This window comes from Dreissena polymorpha, chromosome 3 (assembly GCF_020536995.1).
Source record: "Dreissena polymorpha isolate Duluth1 chromosome 3, UMN_Dpol_1.0, whole genome shotgun sequence".
Classification (NCBI taxonomy): domain Eukaryota; kingdom Metazoa; phylum Mollusca; class Bivalvia; order Myida; family Dreissenidae; genus Dreissena; species Dreissena polymorpha.
Genome location: NC_068357.1, coordinates 100,739,079 through 100,766,528, shown reverse-complemented (window position 1 = coordinate 100,766,528; position 27,450 = coordinate 100,739,079). Strand labels below are relative to the sequence as shown.

Genomic DNA, 27,450 nt, shown 5'->3' with positions numbered 1-27,450 from the left:
ATGTCTTTCATACATACCTTTACTATGCTAACCATATTCTTGAGGATTATTTTCAGAGGGGGTAATCACGTGATAGTCAAGATGGCGACGTCCATATCGAGACGGTTATTTTTTCGCCGTTTTATACCCTTTATTACTTCTGTTTATATTTTTAAATGACGCTCTTTTTCCAGCCATATCAGTAAAAAGGTGATAAGCGTTTATTTCGTATTTAAATCCGCTTTATACCTCGACTTTATCCCCTCGCAAATTTTCTTAGTGGAGCCCTAATTAGGTCATCCCGCTAAGAAATTTCGCACAGAGTAAAGTCGAGATATAGAGCGAATATTACTATGAAATAAATAATACAAGTAATACAGGGTATAAAACAATGAAAAATACCCCCTCTGATTTTGTACTGGAACTTAGCAATAGAAAAAGGATCTCAATAAATATGAAAACAAAAAGATTTTTATAGTTTACGAAACAATATTAGCCGCATTCTGCGAACACTGGGCGTAATGAATGTGTAAAATATCAGTTCAGAATAGCCTGTGTCGTCTGCAGGGGCTAATCAGGGAAGACTCTTTCTGCTTGTATGAAATCTTTAGTTTAAACAAAAATCCAGTGTATGCAGAAAGTGTCGTCCCTGATAAGCCTGTGGGCAGGCTAATCTTGGATAAAACTTTCTACACATGCATTACTCCCAGTGTGTTTAAAATGCCGCTCATAAAAACTCTACCCTCTCAACAGGCACTGCGCTGGCCACAGTGGTTGGACACAGTCAGCGAATCTTCCGCGCCGAGTTTCGCCCCGACTCCGACAGCCAGTTTGTGTCCGTGGGTGTGAAACATGTTAAGTTCTGGACTGTAGCTGGGAACCAAATTGTTGGCAAGAGAGCCAGGCTAACTGATGCTGGAACTGGAACCAGTATAAAGAGATTGCAGACCATGTTGTCTATTGCATTTGGAGCTGTAAGTGATTTTGTTAGCTCGGCTGTTTTCGGAGAAAACCCAAGGTATTGTCATAGCCAGTTTGTTGTCCGACCTAGGCTAAAACCTTTACATTGGCTCTAAATTCAAAGTGCTTTCACCTACAACTTTGAAATTAAACATGTAGATGCACCTAGATGAGTTCTACATGCCACACCCATTTTGGGGTCACTAGGTCAAAGGTCAAGGTTACTGTGACCTCTTAAAAAAAAAAAAATCTTACAAGCTTTCATTTATTTAAAACTGCACCTGCAGCCGAGCGTTGGCACCCATTATGCAGTGCTCTTGTTATGATTTTAAGATGTTTTGAGTTCAAAGTATACTTTTTACCCATTTGTACTGTTTAGGATTGCGTGTGACAACTTTATAAATGCTAAAGATATTTAATGGAAATTTCACAGGTATTTGGGCTTATCACGCAAGGTCTCTGATGAAAGCATATAACTATGATCTGCATTTTAGCTGAATGATGCACCTTATTGAAATTAAAAAATGCTGAATATTGTTTATGACCAAATATTGTTTCAAAAAAAAGGTGCATAAATCCAAAGGAACAAACTCATGAAATTGTTCTATTCACAGAACAATGTGACGTACACAGGAGCAATGAGTGGCGACGTGTTTGTATGGCAAGACAACAGCCTTCTCCGACTGGTGCAGAAGGCCCACAATGGTCCCATCTTCTCCATGTTCACAACGCTGAGGGACGGCCTGATTGTGACTGGGGGCAAAGAGATGCCGTATGATGCTTTGCTATTACTTTTTGTGCTTTTTTAGCTGACCTGACCTGAGCAAAAAGAATTAAGGTTAATGCTTTGTGCTATCATTGCCTTCTTGTTGCAATATTTATACCTGCAGGTACCAAGTGAAATATTTGTACTTGTATCATCATGGAAGTCTGTCTGTTTGTCTATAAACACAACTTCATATTTTGCTCCTTCACTTTTAATGAAAAAACGTTTTTATTGTTACAGCTTGTTACATATTACTTCATGCAGCGTTTGGTTTCATATTTCACTACAGTGGAAACTTCTAGTCTTGCCTACTGTAAAATTCTATACCAAACTTTTTCAATATATTACTATACTGGTATTATCTCTGCCAAAGTCATTATTTGGTTGATTTGTCCTAGATACTTGTGACTTTTCGTTCCTCAATTATTTGAATTTAGCTTTTTTATTGCATCTGCCCACCACCCTACTAAAAATAACATATTTTTCCAGATTTGGTTGTTGAAGATGTTGTAGGACAGTTCTAAAAGGCAAATTGCTTGTCTACAACAGCTCTTTTGTGATATGTAGAGGAAAACAAATGGATTCCTGCAGTGAATAAACATGTGTACATAATGTAGTATTTAGTGTTAGGGAATATTGGACACCTTTAAAACTATGACATGAAGATAAAGTGCTTACAGTCATGTAATTGTACCCTATCCTTTTACAATTTGAATTTTTTAACTAAATTATGAATTGTTATTTGAAGGGGCATATATCCCAAAAGCATTTTTAAGTCTTGAAGTTCCTTGGTTTTGCCTTACATTTAATTGTCAAGCATAATCAAGAGTACTCACTGTTCAGCATAACAACTTAACTGTCCATATACATCTTTATGAGCCATGCTTTGAGAAAATGGGGCTAAATTCATGTGCGTCCAGTGTTGTAGCAGATTAGCCTGTGCAGTCCATACAGGCTTTTTAAGGGACAACACTTAAAGGGAGTCTAGCCTGTGCAGTCCATACAGGCTTTATAAGGCACACCACTTGAAGGGAGTCTAGCCTTTGCAGTCCATACAGGCTTTTTAAGGGATGCCACTTGAAGGGAGTCTAGCCTGTGCAGTCCATACAGGCTTTTTAAGGGACGCCACTTGAAGGGAGTCTAGCCTGTGCAGTCCATACAGGCTTTTGAAGGGACGCCACTTGAAGGGAGTCTCTTGAAAACAAATATCCAATCTAGGCGGAAAGTGTTGTCTCTGATTGCCCTGTGCCGACAGAACAGGCTAATCTGGGGCAGTACTTTATGCATCTGCATTAAACCCATGGGGCAGTACTTTATGCACCCTGCATGAAACCCATGGGGCAGTACTTTATGCACCTGCATTAAACCCATGGGGCAGTACTTTATGCACCCTACATTAAACCCATTCTGGGGCAGTACTTTATGCATCTGCATTAAACCCATGGGGCAGTACTTTATGCACCCTGCATTAAACCCATTCTGGGGCAGTACTTTATGCACCTGCATTAAACCCATTCTGGAGCAGTACTTTATGCACCTGCATTAAACCCATTCTGGGGCAGTACTTTATGCACCTGCATTAAACCCATTCTGGGGCAGTACTTTTTGCACCTGCATTAAACCCATGGGGCAGTACTTTATGCACCTGCATTAAACCCATGGGGCAGTACTTTATGCACCCTGCATTAAACCCATTCTGGGGCAGTACTTTATGCACCTGCATTAAACCCATGGGGCAGTACTTTATGCACCCTGCATTAAAGCCATTCTGGGGCAGTACTTTATGCACCTGCATTAAACCCATTGTGGGGCAGTACTTTATGCACCTGCCTTAAAACCATTCTGGGGCAGTACTTTATGCACCTGCATTAAACCCATTCTGGGGCAGTACTTTTTGCACCTGCATTAAACCCATGGGGCAGTACTTTATGCACCTGCATTAAACCCATGGGGCAGTACTTTATGCACCCTGCATTAAACTCATTCTGGGGCAGTATTTTATGCACCTGCATTAAACCCATGGGGCAGTACTTTTTGCACCTGCATTAAACCCATGGGGCAGTACTTTATGCACCTGCATTAAACCCATGGGGCAGTACTTTTTGCACCTGCAATAAACCCATGGGGCAGTACTTTATGCATCTGCATTAAACCCATGGGGCAGTACTTTATGCACCTGCATTAAACCCATTCTGGGGCAGTACTTTATGCACCTGCATTAAACCCATTCTGGGGCAGTACTTTATGCACCTGCATTAAACCCATGGGGCAGTACTTTATGCACCTGCATTAAACCCATGGGCAGTACTTTATGCACCTGCATTAAACCCATGGGGCAGTACTTTATGCACCTGCATTAAACCCATGGGGCAGTACTTTATGCACCTGCATTAAACCCATGGGGCAGTACTTTATGCACCTGCATTAAACCCATGGGGCAGTACTTTATGCACCTACATTAAACCCATGGGGCAGTACTTTATGCACCTGCATTAAACCCATGGGGCAGTACTTTATGCACCCTGCATTAAACCCATTCTGGGGCAGTACTTTATGCACCTGCATTAAACCCATTCTGGGGCAGTACTTTATGCACCTGCATTAAACCCATTCTGGGGCAGTACTTTATGCACCTGCATTAAACCCATTGTCCCAGAGTACAGCTGATATGTAACTGATTCCATTAAAGCGGGTATATACGATTTAGTCAAATATTTATGAATTTATATAAACTGTGTAAAAAACTTATTATATATATATTTCAATATAAATTAAAATAAAAGTTAAGAAGAACATGTGTCGAAAAATGCGAAATAAGCCAGATATTTAATTCTGAAATTGAAAACGGCTGTACAGCTGAATTCGCCAGCATGTATACCATACATGTACGATGTGCATCTAAACTTAGTTTAACGGTTTATTTGAAATTCTGCAACGATATCTATTCATACGACACACGAACACTATCTCCGATCCTAATACAAAGACAAATGCTTCGGTTATTGTAGGAAAATATGTACGTCACTATCGGCTCGGGACGCTAAATTTTCTTTGCTGCATTTTATTAAATTCGACTTTAATGTATAATTTTTCTGGCCTATTTTGTGTTATTGTAACATATTTTATCAATATATTACAATTAGACACATATAAAAAATCGTATATACCCGCTTTAATGATTATTGGATTCTGACTACAGGGCCAATGATTATTTGATTCTGACTACAGGGTCAATGATTATTGGATTCTGACTACAGGGCCAATGATTATTTGATTCTGACTACAGGGCCAATGATTATTTGATTCTGACCACAGGGCCAAAGACAATGGCCCCGTAAAGTTGTGGGATCAGGAGATGAAGCGATGTAGAGCATTCCCATTGCGAGAAAAAGGACTTAACCCTGATGTTGTGAAATCAGTTTGTAGGATAAAGGTATGTTCAATAGGGACAGTAGGTACTGTCTTTACATTAGCAACACACATTCTATTTCAATATGAAAATAATCTTTGAACAATAGACTTAAGAATTTGCCAAGAAATGGGGATCAGAATATTTATAATTTAGATGATCACAAAATTTAAATTCTCAGAAATTTTGAATCTGTATTTTAGATACAGTTTACACATTTAGTCTAATAGAAAAAAAAAACTTTGTTCAAATAAAAGTTGCTTTCTTTTTTTCAAACCCTTTTGATGAAAGCTCCATATATCAGTTGCCATCATGAGATGATGTGAAGCATGTAAATCTTGTCTCTCTACCTCAAGAGTCCAGGTCACACTCAGAGGTCAGAGGTCAAATTTTGAAATGAGAAAGCTTGTCCTTAATGTGACTTTTTTAGTCATCGTTGATTAAAAAAAAAAATTACTACAATTTACCACAATTAGGAGACAGAATGTTGATCCCCACTGCAAAGGTCAAGGTCTCATATAGAGGTCAAAGGCCACAAAACAGCTCTGTCTCTGTGTCATCAGTTAGCAAATTTTTTAATTATTTACCACATGTATTTCACATTCAGAATGGATCGTCTCTTCACTCAAAAGGTCATAGGCAAAACTAATGATCAAACGTGTGAAGACTCTGTGTCATGTGTAACAATCTCCTTACCTCAAGTTCAGGCATAAAGATCAAATTTTGAATTTAACCATAAAACCACAGTTTACTTATCTAGACTGTAACTTCATCATTCATTGTGCAGTTTTAAAATAATGTAATGTAACCATATAGTGAAGATGTGTTACCCATGGCAAAAAGGTTAAGATTACACTAACGGTCAAACATGTGTATAGCTCAGCTTGTTAAAAAATTACCGGCATCATTCAAATGAGCTCAGCATGATGACAAAAGGCATCTCTCTTTCTCTCTTGTCTTTATTAGCCTTTTATTTATTTTACATACTTCCTACATAGTGTGAAAATAAATAAGAAAAAACACAGACTTATTAAACAACAAAATGATTACTACAACTCCTGCTATAAATTATTATATACATTCGTTTCTTCAACAACTTGTATACATTCTTTTTTTTTTTCAAAATTGTTACAGTACAACAGAACTCTACATTTATTTCAGGGTAAAATCTTAGTTGGCACAAAGGACAATGATATCATAGAGATTGCAGAGAAGACTGGGGTCATTCAGACCCTGGTGGGAGGTCACGGTGAAGGGGAGATGTGGGGGCTGGACAGGCACCCCTCCCTGCCCCAGTTCATCACCGCTAGCTATGACGGAACTCTACGCATATGGGACATTGCTGCTAAGGTAAGCCACAACTCTCTCCACATATGGGACATTACTGCTAAGAAAAGATTTCACTTGTGAAGATTTTTAAATGCAAGATGGCAGTAATTTTGTTGATGATCATTTAACAATTTGGATTTGTTCACAGATTGGGACATAATTTGAAGTTTATCAGTAAATGCCTTAAATTATAGATTTTAACCTCAGAAACTAGACTCAATTGTTATATCAAAAATAGAATATAAGAACGTAAAAGAGAAAGGAGTTAAGCCCAAGCAGGGCTCCAACCAGTGTCTTTTGATTAAAAAGCTTTTAAACTGAGGATCTATTCTCATTTATTGAATTTGCAAATCCAAAAAATATTTGTTAACACTGTATTTTAGATATTTAATGCAATGGAATCTTATATGTAGAAAATTAATGTCAGATAGTTCTTTCGATCATATTCCAAATAAACTGTAAATACATCTATAAATGTTTCATGTTGCATTTGTGTAGGCCTGTGTAGCCAAGCTGTCAGTGACTGCAGCCCGTTCGGTGTGCTACAGCCCCGATGGGGAGATGATAGCAGTAGGCCTGAAGACTGGAGAGTTCATCGTGCTACTGGCTAATGGCCTGAAGACCTGGGGAAAACGCAGGGACAGGGCTGCTGCCATCAGTGACATAAGGTGAGAACATAGACAGGGCTGCTGCCATCAGTGACATAAGGTGAGAACATTTGAGTCAGAGACAGGGCTGCTGCCATCAGTGACATAAGGTGAGAACATTGACAGGGCTGCTGCCATCAGTGACATTAGGTGAGAACATAGACAGGGCTGCTGCCATCAGTGACATTAGGTGAGAACATTTGAGTCAGAGACAGGGCTGCTGCCATCAGTGACATTAGGTGAGAACAAAGACAGGGCTGCTGCCATCAGTGACATTAGGTGAGAACATTTGAGTCAGAGACAGGGCTGCTGCCATCAGTGACATAAGGTGAGAACATAGACAGGGCTGCTGCCGTCAGTGACATAAGGTGAGAACATAGACAGGGCTGCTGCCATCAGTGACATAAGGCTAGAACATTTGAGTCAGAGACAGGGCTGCTGCCATCAGTGACATAAGGTGAGAACAGAGACAGGGCTGCTGCCATCAGTGACATTAGGTGAGAACAGAGACAGGGCTGCTGCCATCAGTGACATAAGGTGAGAACATAGACAGGGCTGCTGCCATCAGTGACATTAGGTGAGAACATTTGAGTAAGAGACAGGGCTGCTGCCATCAGTGACATAAGGTGAGAACATTTGAGTCAGAGACAGGGCTGCTGCCATCAGTGACATAAGGTGAGAACAGAGACAGGGCTGCTGCCATCAGTGACATAAGGTGAGAACAGAGACAGGGCTGCTGCCATCAGTGACATAAGGTGAGAACATAGACAGGGCTGCTGCCATCAGGGACATAAGGTGAGAACATAGACAGGGCTGCTGCCATCAGTGACATAAGGTGAGAACAGAGACAGGGCTGCTGCCATCAGTGACATAAGGTGAGAACATAGACAGGGCTGCTGCCGTCAGTGACATAAGGTGAGAACATAGACAGGACTGCTGCCATCAGTGACATAAGGTGAGAACATAGACAGGGCTGCTGCCATCAGTGACATAAGGTGAGAACATAGACAGGGTTGCTGCCATCAGTGACATAAGGTGACAACAGAGACAGGGCTGCTGCCATCAGTGACATAAGGTGAGAACATAGACAGGACTGCTGCCATCAGTGACATAAGGTGAGAACATAGACAGGGCTGCTGCCATCAGTGACATAAGGTGAGAACAGAGACAGGGCTGCTGCCATCAGTGACATAAGGTGAGAACATAGACAGGACTGCTGCCATCAGTGACATAAGGTGAGAACATAGACAGGGCTGCTGCCATCAGTGACATAAGGTGAGAACAGAGACAGGGCTGCTGCCATCAGTGACATAAGGTGAGAACATAGACAGGGCTGCTGCCATCAGTGACATAAGGTGAGAACAGAGACAGGGCTGCTGCCATCAGTGACATAAGGTGAGAACAGAGACAGGGCTGCTGCCATCAGTCACATAAAGTGAGCCGCATTCTGGGAAATCTGGGTTATACATGTGTGCAAAGTGTTGTCCTAGATAAGTCTGTGCTGTCCACACTGGCTAATCAGTGACAACCATTTCTGTTTTTATGGTATTTTCAATTGAAAGTTGTATCTACTAAACAAAAATCCAGTCTAAGATGGAATTGTTGTTCCTGACAAACCTGTGCAGACTGCACAGGCTAATCTGGTACGACACTTAACACATAAATTAAGCCCAGTTTTTTCCAGAATGAAGCTCATTCAGAAGCAACTTTTGTCAATCTTGAATTCCTTTCTCTTTGGATCAACATGTTGCATAATTACATTTATTAATATGACTGAAATACTGTGTTTAACAAGATGCACAATTGATTTCTGTTCAGGTTCAGTCCAGATGGTCATTGGCTAGCGGTGGGCTCAGAAGACAACTGTGTAGATTACTATGATGTCAGTAAGGGGCCATCGCTCCAGCGAGCAGGATATTGTAAGGACATCCCTAGCTTCGTGATTCAGCTTGATTTCTCAGCGGACAGCCAGCATATCAGGGTGGGTATTGATTTGATCATGCAAGGTACTTTTTAATGAATATGGTGCTGATATTCAGCTGGATGGTATCTGATATGCTAGGTACAATTTTATTAAGCTGCTTATGCATGCGTAATTCTTACGCTTTATTTTTATCTTCCCTTTATTGAAATTAAATAATTTTATTAAATATACAGTCGAAACCCGATGGCTAGAACTCGCCAGGACCGACAACCAAAGTTCTAGCCATCTGGAATTCGAGCCAACCGATTTATAATATACTTATGTTTACTGAATCTGCAATAGATTTACATCTCCATTTGAAGAGTATTTCAAACTGCCTAAACTCCGTACTTACTTTCTACTATCAAATTAATAAGACCTAAACATATAATATTAATATTTTTATTAATCAATATTTTAAAACAGTTACATAAACAATCAAACAAATACCATGTTATATACACTTCAACACCGTTATTTCGAACACCGATAATCCGAAGTCACCGTTATTTCAAAGTATTTTTCTGGTCCCGATTTTGATTCTTGTTTGTTTAATGTAAAATTTCATTGTTAATCCGAACTTCGTTAAACCGAAGAAATCGTTAATTCGAAGTGATTCTGTCGGTCCCAACACTATAATTCGCACCTAATTATCAAGCTTTAATCCGAAGTCAAAACTGAAAAAATACTGATTTTTCACACCTTTGTCGTGGCGCGTCAAAAGCCGATAATAACACCTTTGTCGTCTGCGCGAACGCCGGTGTTCAGAGAGACATCGCGTATTATTAAACAAAGGTTAATTTGGGAGGCGGAAAACTACAACGGGCGAGGCATGGTCAGGGGTGATAACCCCAAAAAAGGGTTAGGGTTTGGGTTAGTGTTAGGGGTCGGGTTAGGGTTAGGGTTGGGTTTAGGCTAACCCAAACCCTAACCCGACCCCTAACACTAACCCAAACCTTAAACCTAACCCTCTAACCCCCCCTTGCGCAATACCATACCATGCCTCGCCCGTTGTAGTTTTCCGCCTCCCGGTTAATTTATTTCCGAAAATGTATGCATATGTACGTATGTCTGATAATTTGTGCTATTTGTTTTATTTTATATGTTCTGTAATTAGAGAAAAATAAAAACAAGAAAAAGAATCGTTTTATTCCCCCGTTTGTTACGAGTAGAAATATATTGCTATCTGACTAGTTTACGTTTTTAAGTAAGCGTGTAACCGAACCATTCGAATTCCACAACGTTTTATTTTTAAGGAATCAAAGAAGTCTTCTGTCAAATGTTTATTTCGAATTATCGTTAATCCGAAGTTTTTTTTACGGTCCCCACCACTTCGAAATAACGGTGTTGAAGTGTACTCATATTATATAATCGCGTTTGTACGTAGCACATTTACGGGTACATGTAAGAAACAGCACTAGGAAAATATAATACAGCACTACATGAATTTATTTATTTGCTTTTCTAAGAATAACATGATGTCAATACGTGTTATTTTAATAAGTTGTTGTATAGATACAAAGTTTTCTATTCCATCAAGTTGACATTGTACGTTTAATGATGCAGCCATTCCAGCCATAATGATACTGCATCTACAAAAACACCAGATTTGATACAGAATGCCATCTTTTACTACAATCAATTAACAATTGAGTCCATGACATGTTTGCAATTATGGTGTGGCCTTAATCAAGCTCTCCTAGGCGATTAACAACTTTATGCAAGCCTAAATGATTTTGAGCCAAACAAATGACCCTCATGATTTTGAGCCATCCTACAGAAATTTATATGAGTATATAGCAATAAAAATCTATGCTTCGCGCCAACCGGAAATTTGAGCCAATAAATATGCTAGTTTGAGCCATCGGTTTTATTATATATTTTAACAACTCTTTTAATTTGCATCAATTAAAAAAGTCTATTTATTTTTATATGGATTTAAAATATGTGTTTGTAAGTCTAAAAATTTGCTTACCATACCTTACTTTTTAGCTCACCTGAGCACAACGTGCTCATGGTGAGCTTTTGTGATCCACTTTTGTCGGTCGTGTGTTGTCCGTTGTGTGACGTCAACATTTGCCTTGTTCACTCTCTAGAGGCCACATTTATTGTCCAATCTTCATGAAATTTGGTCAGAAGATTGGTTTCAATGATATCTTGGATGAGTTCGAAAATGGTTACGTTTGCTTGAAAAACATGGCTGCCAAGGGGTGGGGCATTTGTCCTTATATGGCTATATAAGGCTATATTAAAATCTTGTTAACACTCTAGAAGCCACATTTATTGTCTGATCTTCATGAAAATTGGTCAGAAGATTCATCCCAATAATATCTTCGAAAATGATGCCGGTTGGTTGAAAAACATGGCCGCCAGGGGGCGGGGCATTTTTCCTTATATGGCTATAGTAAAGTTACCTTGTTAACACTCTAGAGGCCACATTTATTTTCCGATCTTCATGAAACTTGCTCAGAAGATTTGTCCCCCTGTATCTTTGATGAGTTCAAAAGTGGTAACCTTTGCTTGAAAAACATGGCTGCCAAGGGGCGGAGCATTTTACCTTATATGGCTATATATGGCTTTAGTAAAATCTTGTTAACACTCTAGAGGCCACATTTATTGTCCAATCTTAATGAAGATTCATCCCAATAATATCTTGGACGAGTTCCAAAATGATGCCAGTTGGTTGAAAAACATGGCTGCCAGGGTGGGGCATTTTTCCTTCTATGGCTTTAGTAAATCCTTGTTAACACTCTAGAGGCCACATTTATTGTCCAATCTTGATGAAATATGGTCAGAAGATTTGTCTTAATGATATCTTGGATGAGTTCGAAAATGGTTATGTTTGCTTGAATAACATGGCCGCCAAGGGGCTGGGCATTTTTCCTTATATGGCTTTATAAGGCTATAGTAAAATCTTGTTAACACTCTAGAGGCCACATTTAAAGTCCGATCTTCATGAAACTAGGTCAGAAGATTCATCCCAATAATATCTTGGACAAGTTCAAAAATGATGCCGGTTGGTTGAAAAACATGGCCACCACAGGGTCGGGGCTATTTTCCTTATATGGCTATAGTAAAACCTTGTTAACACTCTAGAGGTCACATTTATTTTCTGATCATCATGAAACTTGGTAAGAAGATTTGTCCCAATGATATTGTGGATGAGTTCGAAAATGGTTTTGGTTGCTTTAAAAACATGGCCACCAGGGGCGGGGCATTTTTCCTTATATTGCTATATATGGCTATAGTAAAACCTTGTTAACACTCTAGAGGCCACATTTATTGTCCAATCGTCATGAAATTTGGTCAGAAGATTGGTCTCAATGATATCTTGGATGAGTTCGAAAATAAATATGTTTGCTTGAAAAAAATGGCTTCCAAGGGGCGGGGCATTTTTCCTTATATGGCTATAGGAATATTTTGTTAACACTCTAGAGGCCACATTTACTGTCCGATCTTCACGAAACTTGGTAAGAAGATTAATGCTGATAATATCTTGGATGAGTTCAAAAATGATGCCGGTTGGTTGAAAAACATGGCTGCCAGGGGGCGGGGCATTTTTCCTTATATGGCTATAGTAAAACCTTGTTAACACTCTAGAGGCCACATTAATTTTCCGATCTTCGTGAAACTTGGTCAAAAGATTTGTCTCAATAATATCTTGTTATCTCAGGAGTGCGACTTTTGGCCTTTCAGGCCCTCTTGTTTTATATGGGGCCCTGTTCTGTTCTGGATTTTTGTTTACTGCATTACCGTGTTGAACTGAAGAATACGCATTTACATGTTTGTTGTAGGCATTAAAGAAGTGACTTCCTTAGTACCATGTTAAACAATTTATAGAACAGTGAAGTAATTTGTTCTTCATATATTTTGGTAAGAGTAAATTATTTCTCATTGTCTTTCTATAGGTCAGTACAGGTGCCTATGTGCACCAAGTGTTTTCTGTGCCAGGGGGGAACCTTGTGTCAGACAAGAATGTCACCAGCAAGATCACGTGGGCTACTTGGACCAGGTAGATTAGTGATTATATGAGTCTTGTTCTGAGAAAATGTGGCTTAATTCATCTGCATTAAGCATCATTTCAAAAATGTACTTGCAAACCCCACAGGATCAGGTACAACTCTTTTCCCATTTGTCTTCTTTTTTTCGTCTAAACAAAGTGTCTTCTAAACGAAAAACCAGTTTAGGTGGAAATATTAGCCTATGCATACTCTACAGGCTAATCTAGGACGACACTGAAAGCACGAGCCTTAAGCCCAGTTTTGCAAAAATAAAGGCACATATTATTATGATATAATTGGTTGATCGATATGTGTAGATTACTTCTGTAACATTCGAAAATAGTATAATAATTTAGTACTATATTATATAGTCAGCTATGGATTTTAAGAGAGGGTACTTAAGTTTACCCACACTCCATTTGTATGTTGGAATCTGGATCCTTTGATAAATAAATACTACTTAAGCTAGATTAATGAAACTTGATATGTTGATAGAGGGCAATATTGGGAATATTTTGTTTATTTTGTTTGTGTCTTCTGACAAATATTGTGATGGCTATGGTTACAGAAATAATTGAAAACTAAAATCTGGCTCCTGCTACCACTCAAAACTTAATAAGGTAAGGCTGATGAAACTCTGTGGAGAGAGGACCATATGGATAATTCTAACAGTGTTTAAAATTTTCATGGCACAAAATGTGTTGTTGCTATGGTTACAAAAATATTGTGAGACTTAAATCTGGATTCTGCCATAATTGATAAGTAGTTCAGCAATTTTGATAAAACATATGGAGTTCCTGTTTATACTTAATATAAACCTGGTAGGGGATTGCTGTGCTGATTGTGACAAAGTTCTTGTTTTAATTGTTAAATACTTGAGTTTGCTTATCAAGCTTGTTGCTTCTGTTTGATGAATGTCACTGTGTTAATGTGGGTAACTTTATTGTTGATGATGATATTTATAAAATGATGAGAAAAAAGACGATGAAATAAATGTTAATATTTGCATGGTTTGCATATTGGCAAAGTTATTGCTATAATATTACTATTCAATAAATGGATAACAGATTTTACCTCAATCTCTCACAGTGTGTTGGGTGATGAAGTCATTGGCATCTGGCCCAAAGATTCTGACAAAGATGATGTGAATTGCGCCCATCTCTCACACCATGGCACGGCGCTGGCTACTGGCGATGATTCCGGCCTTGTTAAGCTGTTCAACTTCCCATGTCCAGACAGAAATGTAAGTACACATAGGTTTGGTAAAGAAAACAATTCTTTAGGAGTGTTTAATTTTGTTTGAGACCTTAACACATTTTTTTTTTGCCTAACTGGATTTTTTTTATAGTTTTTAACAATCCTGTATCTTTGAAGATGTTCATAATTAATATTGGAAACTTAGCTGCTAAGTTTCCCTTGTTGTCAAACTCATCTTACAGATATATTCTTGAAAATACCTTCTTAAATTTAATAAAATCTTATTTTTAAAATTTAAAAAGCTATATTATAATTTTCATTTATTAATTTAATGAATTTTTCAAATCCAGTTACAACATTTTACAAACTGTGTAGATATACAGTGTCCAGTTTGTTACTCATATATACATGTATTTAATAACGCTCTTATTTTGTTTATGAATACTCTCAAGACTTTGGTAAGTGAAACACAACTAATTTACACTAAGTGAACCTTGAGCTTCTATGCAAGTATATGTTACTAACAACTTTGGCAAAATCCAGAGAATGTATGTTGCCTAATTTTAGTGGGAGGAGTGTTGTTGAATTGTTAAGTATAGTTGAATTGTTTAGTATAGTTCTGGTACACATATCATCAATTTACCAACAAAGCCATTACCATATGTTATTCTTTATACCTGTTTTCAATCTTAACAAAAGGCTGGCTATCTCAATAATTGAAAATCATGTTGATAGCAAAAAAATATCTGCATCCTGCTACTGGCTGTAATATCTAGCAGGATAGGTTTTTGCAATGTTGTCATCGATAAAGGAGCTCCTTGATCTATTATAATCTGCATTACATTATTGAAATTTAAAAAAAAATCAGGACATTAAAGTGTGCAAGTGTATGTGTAAAAACACTGGGCTAGTGTTGAATATAAAACTTAACCCTTTCCCTCTCAAAAGCAAAGTGAAAAAGGCTATGTGCAAACAGCATAAAACCAGAACAGCCTGGTAGTAACTCGCAGTCTGTTCAGGTTTTATGCTGTTTCCTGCTCATCAGTATCTAAGGGTTGAAAATGAAGCCTTTAAAACTTCAATCAAGTAAGAAAGGTCTGAAGTAATATTTAACTTTCTAAGAGACTACAAAGCGTAAAAAATACGTATCTAAGTGGTAAAGTGTTAATAAACTAGACCATTAGTCTTCTTGAGTGGATAATTTTGTGCATGAAATTTAATGCTTCATATGATTGTGAAAATTTGTTAAAAGCCACTGTCTTACATTTAAAATCACAAAATGCCAGGGCCTTGTAATGGAAGTTTTCGTTTTGTTCTTATAAAATTGCAAGTTCTTACTGTATATTTTGACAACTATACACCAAAATGGGATAAACAGTCTCTGACTCCTTCTTGTTCTTAATACCAGGAGATGAGATAATCAAAAGAATTTAACTTTATTAAATATTTCATTTGTCTTTAGAGCACTTAGATTAGAAGTACAATGTATAATCCAGTGATATAGCCCTTAAAGAGAATAAGAATGTTTGTATTTAATCTTATCTTATGTCTTGTACAAGCTGAAATAATTCGCGTTCAGAATAAATCTGCCAAAGCAAAATTCATCAAAAGACTCTATGGCTGCAATTTATATTGGCTAGTCTTGTACTGTCGAGAGTCAAACATAAACTCCAGTGTTTGAGGAAAGTGTGAATGTTGGATCTTGTTGGAAATAGCTCAGTTAGAGTCAATAGCTATTGACACTGTTGGAAATAGCTCAGTTAGAGTCAATAGCTATTGACACTGTTGGCATAAGGCACACTTGCACAATGATGAATTGATCACAAATCACAACACATTGTGAACACTTCACTTCCTCATTTACTCTTTAAATAGTTAAACAAATAATACTATGAATGTAGTATTGAAATACAAAGTTTAAATTTTTAGAATCTCAGCTAAAGTACACATCATTGGTCTTTACTGAGGATTCAATAGTTTGAGGGTTGAGGGTGGAACTGTTGTATCTTCCTCACCTTTCTATATAAGAAACAATTATTTTGCACTAAACTGTTGCATTCATGTAGAAAAATGCTTTCCACTATTTCATTTCTCGCCAGGAAATCGTTGTGAATTTCATTAATATTGCAATGTTGATCTTTGTCAATTATCACCACAAAATCTGTCTTGTTTTTATAATTTTCTGGTTTGTTAATATGAAATTTAAAATGTGATGTATTCATGGCATTGGGGGACACCAGTTCTGGGTCATATAATAGCCTTTTATTATGACATGAGAGACATAGAATTAGTGTAAATACCAGTTTAATTTGTTAAAAGTTAAGTATTTGTGCGTCTAGCATTTATAAACATATATCCTTTAAAAGCCCAAACATTTTGTGAAAGATTGAATCAGAATGTATTTATTTGAGATCTTCTAAGTTAAAAACAAATTGTTATGATATTCCAATCTGATGGAAGGTCAATTATCTATAATATAAAAAATCACTAATATTCTTGTATAAAAATGCTACACAATAAATAAAAATATGGTGAAATGGGCATTATTTGGCAAGTGTCATGCATAAATGGGTCTTATGCCTTATGAAGCCTGCGTAGTTAAAGCCCAGCCTGCTGGTAAGGAACACCCTGTCCACTAATAAGACCATGTGACTTTACAGCAAACATAGCACCTGACCATAGCACCTGGATGCGCAGGCTGGGTCGGAGCTACGCTTGCTACATACAACATAAGACCCTATTTCGCTTTATGTGGCTCATTTTGTTGCTGTGGTTACACTAAATGGCGTTAAAAGATGTTTATTCCTAAATACTGTGGATGTGATCTTCAAAAGATGATAACATGAACTGTTAAAAATCTAGGACCTTGTAAAAGTAAGATGAAAGACAATGAACATTCATAGATAAGCATTGCTTAAACAATTGTATACTTTAAATATTATAATTTATGGTTAGTTCCAGTCATTTCTTTATCATGCTTGTGTTTCAGGATTTAACCACTTTAGCAGCATTTGTTTGCATAACATTGTGCATTATGTGGTGGTTGATATTTGCCATGTTTGTAAGAATTTCGAAAAAAAAGAAAATCTTTGATCTCTTCATCATCAGCCTTATATTCAAAAATACAGGTGCAAATCCATCTTTAAAATGAAGCTATACAATTTTAATCTGCCAACAACAAATTGCATGTTACATTTTTATGTTTACAAACATCAATCATATAAAAGGATGTGTTAGTTGAAGAAGAAAAAACAAGTCTTATTACAAAATAGCAGGCTGTTAAAAAAAACTTATTTGTATTTGTTCAGTCAAAATATATCAAATGTGTATGATATATTTAAAAATATAACAATTATTGTTTGGAAGTCATGAATTCAATCCCCACTGTGAGAGCATTCTGTAGATCTTTTCCATAAACACCAAATACTGGTTCTACCCAGGCAACAAACTCAAGAGGGTTTCAAAAAGCCTTATGCTTTCGCTGCAATCAAGCTAAATTAAACAGGTTTAGACTAGTTATTATGATTGTAACATTGATTTCCAGTCGGCCCACAAGACGTTTGTAGGACACTCCGCCCACGTGACCAATGTCAGATTCACAGCAGACGACAAATACCTTATTAGCACAGGAGGGGACGATTGCTGGTATGTCAGGGATTGGTTTTGTTCTTCAATTATTTACTTGAGCCTTTCCCTGGGGAAATAGGGCTTCATGCATGTGTGTAGAGTCAGGGACAACACTTTCGGTTAATGGTATTTTCTATTGAAAGTAAGTTTCTTCTTCGCAAAAATACAGAATAGCCACAAAATGTCGTCTTTGATTAGCCTGTGCATACTGCACAGGCTAATCTGGAATAACAAGCACATAAATTTAACCTAATTTTAGAGAGCGTGGGTCATCTCATTTGTGTCTTGTTCTGAGAAAATTAGGCTTAATGCATGTGCAGTTCGCACAGGCTAATCAGGGACGACACTTTCCGCTTTTATGGTATTTTTAGTTTCAAGGAAGTCTCTCCTTGCCGAAAATCAAGTTTAGGCGGAAAGTGATGTCCCTGATTAGCCTGTGCGGACTGCACAGGCTAATCTCGGATGACACTTTACGCACATGCATTATGCCCAGTTTTCTCAGAACGCGGCTCATTTTGTTAGTTCTCCCTTCAAAAGTCTGGATAAACATCTTTAGAAAGTGCAACATTAATACATGGTCCCATTTGAAATAAACTGTTATATTCTGACAGGATAGTGACTTTATAATAATAAGATATAAGTAGTTTTTTACTCTTTGACATTTTGTATGTACATAAAGTGTTTATATAAGTTGTAATTTTCTGATTTTTAGTTTGGCACTCTTTTTGTCATAGTCACAGCTTGAAAGTGGTACATGTGTATATATAAAAGCCTCTAATGCTTATTGCACACACTACACGGTAACCATAACCAGAAAGTGTGGTCACATTGCTTAGATAGTGTGATTGTTTGTGTTCCAGATGTGAATAATCATTGAATGGCTAGGTTATCATTTTTTTGTTAATTATGCCCCCCTTCAAAGAAGAGGGGGTATATTGCTTTGCTCATGTCGGTCTGTCAGTCGGTCCGTCCACCAGGTGGTTGTCAGACGATAACTCAAGAACGCTTGGGCCTAGGATCATGAAACTTCATAGGTACATTGATCATGACTCGCAGATGACCCCTTTTGATTTTGAGGTCACTAGGTCAAAGGTCAAGGTCACGGTGACCAGAAATAGTAAAATCGATTTTGAATGATAACTCAAGAACGCATACGCCTAGGATCATGAAACTTCATGGGTAGATTGATCATGACTTGCAGATGACCCCTATTGATTTTGAGGTCACAAGGTCAAAGGTCAAGGTCACGGTGACCCGAAATAGTAAAATGATTTTTGGATGTAACTCAAAAACGCTTTTGCCAAGGATCATGACACTTCATAGGTACATTGATCGTGACCCGCAGATGATTTTCAGGTCACTAGGTCAAAGGTCAAGGTCACAGTGACAAAAATCATATTCACACAATGGCTGCCACTACAACGGACAGCTCATATGGGGGGCATGCATGTTTTACAAACCTTTTTTTGTTGTAAAAGGTACTACATATTTTCCCATTTAAATGTGTCATGTTTTCTTTACAGTGTGTTTGTGTGGAAGTGCATGTAGCTGAAAATGATCAGGACAAGATGACAGCAGAGATTGTTTAAGCACGAAAACAGCTCACTCAGAATGGACCTGAACTTGTTTGCCTTTTTGCCAGGAGAGTTCAAATAAGCAAATATCCAAGATGGAAGTCAAGATCTTAATTGCCAATGTCACAATTAAGAGAATAGTATAATCATGTTTTAAAGCGTGGGATATTGATTTAGTTGAAAATTATTTTGAGAAAGTCGAAATGATTATATGCATATTTAAAACTCTAGCATATTTAAGATAAACAACCTTTCACAAAAAAAGTAACCTGAAATGATGATTATTACTCTTGCTGTTGTTCTCAGTCATGAAGAACTTGGTTTCTTAATAAAATTGTTGATAAAATGCATAGAGCTAGAGTATACAGCTTTTGGCTTGGTTCATAAATCCCTATTAGAGATAGGCACATGGTGTAGAAAAGAATGTTAATTGACAGATTGGTTAAAGGTGTACAAGGTGAAGTTGAGCTCATTGGTTGTTGATTGATTTGTTACACAACATATGTACACACTAAATGTTACAGTGGTACGAACATGAATTATCTGGGGGCTTCTTGATCCCTTACATTAAAATTTAAATAAATGTTCATATATCATAATTTACATTCTAATATTTCATACATATTTTCCTCACATTCCATCATCATTTATATGGCTTTAATAGCGATTTAAAATGTCAATAGGAATATATTAGATGTTTTGTTTAATTCTTGGTTTTAATGGATCATTTCACAATTTAATCGTTACATCATAAAATTTTGTAGTTGTCCAGAAATACATTGATAATTTGGTTAGTAATTTTGTGTTTTCATTAATGCAGCTTTCTCATTTGAGAGACCTTTTATAACTTATATACATGTATCGGTCCTATTTATTTCCTCTTTGCTCATCATGAATAGGTTTGTGATGCTTATTTTTGTTAAACTTGATTAAAGGTGTAAGCATTTTGTTGCACATTTGATTCAAATATCAATTATTTTGTTGCGAGCCCTTAAAAAATAATTCAATTGTTTATACTCAGGTTTGATTTTTGAGTCTGTGATGAATAACATTAAATGCCGTTCAAAAGCATGGAGATTTTCAAGACAAATGATATTGACATATCCAATTTGGGATAAAATTAATATAAACTTGTTTTCAAATGTGTACCGAAATATACATGTAAACATTTCAAACATTGTATGATGTTATATTCCAACAATGTATCATGATGTTATTTTAGTGCTTAACTTATAATGTAATTAAACATGTTTGTATCTTTTTGTTAATTTTTACTTTACTTACCATTTTAGTGACTGCGAAAATGTTAATGCTGTATTTATGGCTACTAGTATTTGTTATAAACTTTTCTTAAATTTATAAAATAGGAAAGAACAGTTATCTCATTTATACTTATACATATATGACATGTTTTGTTCTGAATGGAAACATGAAGTATGATTTGCAGAAGATTTATATTAAATCCAACTTTCTAAAATTCATCAATGGAAGGAATTCTGTGGAAAATCACATGTACATGTTTATATAACTTCTGAGAAAGTCTTAACTTAAAAAAAAGAGTAAAAATCAATCAATATTTTAGACAAGTGTATTTGCAATTAGATATGTAAATGTATTAACGAATGTTACTGATTGTCTCAATCATGATTTGTACTGGTACAAGTTTAACAAGAGATGTGTTAGTCAGAAACACAATGCCCCCTAATGCGCCGCTTTGAAGTATTTTTTTGACCTTTGACCTTGAAGGATGACCTTGACCTTTCACCGCTAAAAATGTGTAGCTCCATGAGATACACATGCATGCCAAATATCGAGTTGCTATCTTCAATATTGCAATTGTTATGACCAAGGTTAAAGTTTTGGTTAAAGTTTTGGGACACACGCGCACATACAATGACAGACAGGCCAAAAACAATATACCCCGATCTTTCGATCCGGGGGCATAAAAATGTTGATATGCAGAGTGTATTCATCATTTTGATAAATAAGCAGATTTTGAAAATGAAATTTCCATTAGCTTCAGCTTTTTCTGAATAAAACCTAATAAAACAGCAAAATTAAGGACTTTTCTATATTCTTAAGTAATTTGGACAAAAATTGTTTAGCCAGAGTCTTGTCCCTTGATTATTGTTTACATCAAAAAGGCAGTGTAATGATCATAATATACATGTGTTTTGGGCCTGCACAATTGATATTTGTTGTTGAAATAGTTGTGTACACCCAAAGTACTTGTTGGTGATGTACTAAGTGCAATTGTTAACAGATAAGTGATCATGAATACAAATAATTTTTCCATACATTTATACAATATTATATGATAAATTATATGTCTTTGAATCAAAAATAGTGGCCTCATGTTAACTTGTAAATTGTTTTCAAAATTGTGTAGATTTTTTATTCCATAAGAATGACAAAAGCACATGAGTTATACATATACTTGTTTTGAGGCTAAAGCAAATGAAAAGGCAGCAACTTTTTAATAGTTGTAGGTGTTGTGATAGAAGTTAGTGCATGATACATATAGCTAGAATATATTTATTAAATAAACAGAGTGTATGTTGTTTTTCACCCCATCAACTTCTAGATTTAATTGTCCTTATCAAATTGATATTATTTAAGTCAAATAGACTTCAAATTGTTTATCTGTCACTATGATGTCTTTTGGCTGAGAGTTTTTAACTGTAAAACACACATGTGCATTTATCAATAGAATTATATTTTTTAACCCACAAACTGAAAACAATTTATTTAGATGTAATTGCATTCTCTGTGTCGTTTGTTTTAGGCGCCCACGATTTCCAGGCAATTAAAATTGTTTAACAATTTTATAGCCCTCCAAAATGATTGTGTGACATTGTTAAAAGAGATTTAAATAGATTATGTTTATGTCCTTCATGTTATTGTCTAATGTTGTTACCCTCATAGCGTGTAACATTATCACAGCTAACTAGCTAAGTAACAACCATTTATTTCCCATATAATATATACAGTAAATCTTTTAAACACAGCATTTATTTAAAACAAAACAAGATGTAAATTAGTAAATAAAAACAATATATATTTGTGTATAAAAAACAATCACCAGTACAAAACTGTACTTAATTCAAAACACACAGTATGGTGTTTAGTTATAATATAATCAAAATCAATATAGCAAATATTCCTATACATAAAACAAATCCGTGGACAGTTATATTTTGAATGTGTAAACTAAGGGGGAAATGGTGCAAAATTCAATATTAGTGGACAATAATTGAATAATTACAACAAAAGGGGCTTGTGAATTAACAAACAATAGTAACACTTCCTTCTTATGTATGCCTTCCATTTAAAGCTAGAGAGGTGGTATTTTTTAACAGCTTAATTATCTTCCTTGTGTTTTGGATACACCAGTGTTTTCATTATTGCATTCACACTATACAATCTAAACTAAGACACACATTTGTACATAAAAAGGAACATTGTAAAGATAAAATCCTACTATGTAGATTCCCTATACACATAATGAGTTTAACTTATTCTAAACAAATAACAAGTATTAATTTTATAACCACACGGACAACACAATTGTGTTTTAACGAAAGTGATTGATATACAAAACATCTCAATAGTTTGTTAGCATTATTAAGTACAAGGAAATCCAAATAAATGTTTTCCACATATAAGTAGCCTAATATTAGTATGTTAATCTGGTTTCTCTTTTTCTAGGCATCTACTGACATTGGCAATCTGCGGAATGTAATCAAAAGCTGTCTGGCACATATTACTAAATGGCCTCTGAAGCAATCTGTCTACAATTGTGACCTCAAAAGGCCTGCTGCAAAATATCTAATTATCCAAAGAAATTTAACATACGAGTCCCTATGCAATTGTTATCAAATACATTTAAATGATAATATGTTAAAATGCAATTAATATTTCTAATTCTACATGAAATAAATAGTGTTTGTTTTTATTTCTAATATAATGTGCTATATCATGCTAACATTCTATTCATTTGCTACTGACTAGTTAGTATTGCAGTTTCATACCTCAATGTTATCATTAGGATTACTAGAAATAACAAAAATATTTAGCAAAACTAGATGACAGAAGTACTAATATGCATTTACAAATGATGATTTTTTCTTCTTAAACCAAAATATTTATAATAATCAAACTTTTTTTATCACAGAAGTAAGTACAAATGCGTCACAGTCACTGATGCCCCAACGACATATGGATAGACACAGAAAAATCCACATTAGAATACAACAAAGGACAAATAGACAAGGGACCATAATTCTGTCCAAAGAAGAGCAGCAGAAATTCCTTCCTATACGATCATCAAAACATGAAGGCCATCAACTTTTCATGTTAAAGCAAAATTCATTATGTAGTTAAAGAGAAGGGGAAAACGCAAGCCTCGGGGCATACAGACGGACAAGTACAATGCTTCATGCCTCACACTCCATGGGGGCATAAATATATTTATTGTATTATAATGTCTTTGGTAATACTCTTTTTAACTTATTCAGCACAGTCATCTGTCAGTCAATTACTTTTTTGCAGAAGCTTTTTCTTTGTCAAGCTGGTCTTTCATCCTTTGAACTTCCTGCATCATGTATTCTAATGGCTTTTCAGGTTTGTTGTACACAATCCCAGCTGTCAAATGCTGAAATAAATCATCTCTCTTGTTAGTAGTGTTACTTCTTATAGATGTGTTATTCTTCATAGTAATATATATTTATAACAAGGCAAGGGATGACAAACTGGTGCTTCAGTCTAACCTTTCTTATCATATAAATGTTTTATTCTCAAAACTCCATTAAGGAATAGTTTGGTATGATTGGATTGGTCATTGTCGGCTCTGGTACTACTTAAATGTACCCCAGGTACTCTTAAGTATACTTAAATTTACCCTGGTTACGGAAAATATACTGAAACATACCAGAGAATTCAAATGCTAATTTGGTCGTTGTCGGCTTTATTTTTTTTGAATTAATAATGTTTATATTTATTTCAATTCTCTGTAAAATGGCATCTATATTATGGAAACTCCTGCTCAAAAAGCATTTTGAGAATTTTTTTTTTTTCAACAAGAATTTGTTCTGCACTCCGTAGGGTGTTTTACAACATTGGATTTTAGGGGGAAATAAAACTTTGGTACAGTCTAAATTGGCCAGGAATGTGTCAGTATATCTTCTGTACCCCCGGGGTACATTTAAGTATACTTCAGAGTACCCTTGGTACATGTAAGTTGTACCCTAGCCAACTATGAACAATCAAGCTTTGGTATGTACATGTATTATGGATGTTCTCCATCTGTCCAGTGCATCTGAAAACCCCTTTTCAGAGCTTACATTATTATGATAACCATGACATGAATATAATTTCATAACTGAATAAGAAGTTAATGGTACAAAAAGGTAAGATGTTTGTGTCCAAATAATAACAAATTATTCTGGTGTCTAAAATCTGTGCAATACATTGTTTGAGCTGTGGTCAAGTAGCAGTGATTTTTATTGTTATAATTCGGGGCCATTCGAAGGAAACTTTTCCAATAGAATTAGAAACAAGTGAGAAAAAAAATATAGTAAGTGTAATTATATTCCCCAGCAGATATGGACACTGTCGAATCTGTCACTGTCAACAGAGCTAACCAGCTGGTTTGTATCCTTGCACACTATAGACTTTTCTACTCAACCTTTAGTCACCATTACGAATTAAATCGTCTGAAAAAATCTTATTCTACATTAGATCAACTTATTTTCATTTTTAATACCTGAAAAAGTTGCATGATGTTATGATTTTCTAAATATTTTATGGCTTTGCTATATGGGTCCTGCATGGGCTCAACGTAGTCGACTTGCTCCTCATAAACTACGTCGTGGGATACAGGTGTCTTCGAGAATTCTGACTTCTCGCTGCCTGCCTGAGCAGATATATTACCCATTGCGCTATTCATGACCTGTGAAATTTCATTTTGCGCAGCTTTCAATATTGCATCGGCGTCCGCCATGTTTGTTTACTTCCGGTGTCATGTAAAAGGTTGTGGCTAATAGCTTAACGAATGCGCACCATACGATTACACTATAGCTTAACGAATGCGCACCATACGATTACACTATAGCTTAACGAATGCGCACCAAACGATTACACTGAAACAAACTCAGTAAATTAACCGTCCATGGTTTAGAAAGCGCAAAAACATAACAAACTCAACAAATCAACCATCCATGGTTTAGAAGGCGCAAAAACATTAAACTAAATACTTGCAATGAAGGGCTAAAAGGCAATTTATATTGACGGTCTGTAGAAATACCGAATTACCGATATGCTTTAGCTAGCACTGTCATAATTTTAAACTTAATTTTATATTACCCATATGGTTTTATGACAGAAGACACACAATTTAAAACTATTTTTGTTGATTTAATACAACATCAAAACAGTATGGATCATACATACAGAAAAGACTTCCTATCTGGAGGAATTGCTTTTTATCAACGAATTTGTTTTAACAGGGACCTATACAAACTTGTTTGCCCATTGTTTTGAATATATTGCATTCAATATTATTTTATCGGGCGTTTCAGCCGCTGATTTAGACGGCTTTCTCGTGAATAACTACTTTTATTTTAACTTTACATATTTGCACGCTTTCTATATTTACATCTGTAATTTTATACGTACGATATTGTATGAATCTTTAATTTAAGTGTGTTAGAATGTAAAACATGTATGAGCCGCGTCGTGCGAAAATGACTTTTAAATGGCCCATCCATGCAGTATATATATTGTCAAGAGCTACTCTGTCTGTTTTGAGACCACGAAACAATTCCTGAATTGGTCACGGACAGCGTAGTTCCTGACAAGTCTGCGCATTTGCGCTGGCTGTTTCCCAGCCAGCACACCACTATCGCAGTATCGGATAGATATCGGTAGAAAACGGTATATCGGCATATCGGCCCTATGTCTATCCGATGTTAATCTGTTTCGCCGCCCGATACATGTTATTAACAAAAAAGTCATTTTACATGCAACATGTTTAATGAAATATTACAAAATACATATATTCGTACCACAAAACATAAATATGGTCAATAATAAATATGCAACTTGTGCATATTTTTGCCGATAGCGAGCCGACAACGGCCCGTTGTGGTCGTAAATGTTTTCGTTCAAAAACGATTATCGGTCATACTAAATACCACTAAAGACCAAAGGACCGCTAAGTACCACTAAGGACCACTAAGGAACCACTAAGGACCACTAAGGAGGTCCAAATGACCACTAAGAATACATTTATGTAATTTGTAGTGATAAGGGGTAATTAGGATATATATTTGTGTCTATCTTGGCCAGTAATGTCAAATATTGATGATGGAAAAAAAAATTAGGTTGGAAAAAATCTATGTACAAAGTTCATAAGATGAACAGTTTAGTGTTTATTAATTTATGTACAATGAGATCGTAGTATTTTCAATTAAATAATAAGCACATTTTATTTGGTAAATCCGAATACATATTTAAGGTATAAAATGTACAATGGGCTTGCACAGTTAAATATAAACAAACACTGAGTTGTTTAAATCGGCATTTAGGAACATTTTTAGTAAAAAATTGACTTGCCCCAACTTGATGAAAAGAAAAATAATGTTATACAATTATTCTGGGCAAATTTATAATTTCAAAACATTTTTAGTTGGCGATGTTATTCACGTTCTATACATACATCCGCTAAACAAAATTGTGGTTTGCATCAAATTTAATGTCAAATTCCGATTGTATTACAAAAAAACTGCTAGTTTATAAATATGTCAAGCATGTACACATAACAAATCAGTACGATATTTCTTTATTTAATGAAGAATTTTGCAAAATTAACGTGCTTTATATATAACAATGTTTTATTCTTTTTTTTCTGGTTGAATAAAAACAAACTATGTATAACATATCATATGTGTACATTATTTATAAAAAATAAAATATACACGTGATGTTTTTATAATTTTG

At 35.9% G+C, this 27,450-nt stretch overlaps 1 protein-coding gene across 2 annotated transcripts in view; it reads left to right on the top strand.

Annotated features, from left to right (window-relative positions):
• Positions 1 to 21,999, top strand: part of LOC127870770 (echinoderm microtubule-associated protein-like 6) — a 72,240-nt gene extending 50,241 nt beyond the window's left edge. The window contains exons 29-38 of one of the 2 annotated variants that reach the window (XM_052413245.1): positions 733 to 953; positions 1,554 to 1,711; positions 5,021 to 5,138; positions 6,276 to 6,464; positions 6,942 to 7,111; positions 8,909 to 9,071; positions 12,962 to 13,065; positions 14,144 to 14,297; positions 17,796 to 17,896; positions 19,402 to 21,999. In XM_052413245.1, coding sequence (XP_052269205.1) covers positions 733 to 953; positions 1,554 to 1,711; positions 5,021 to 5,138; positions 6,276 to 6,464; positions 6,942 to 7,111; positions 8,909 to 9,071; positions 12,962 to 13,065; positions 14,144 to 14,297; positions 17,796 to 17,896; positions 19,402 to 19,426 — 1,403 coding nt within the window. In that variant the 3' untranslated portion in view covers positions 19,427 to 21,999. Of the gene's footprint in view, positions 1 to 732; positions 954 to 1,553; positions 1,712 to 4,991; positions 5,139 to 6,275; positions 6,465 to 6,941; positions 7,112 to 8,908; positions 9,072 to 12,961; positions 13,066 to 14,143; positions 14,298 to 17,795; positions 17,897 to 19,401 lie in introns of those variants that run through there. The other variant, XR_008044906.1, reaches the window with a different exon arrangement.
• The last annotated feature ends 5,451 nt before the right edge of the window (positions 22,000 to 27,450 follow it).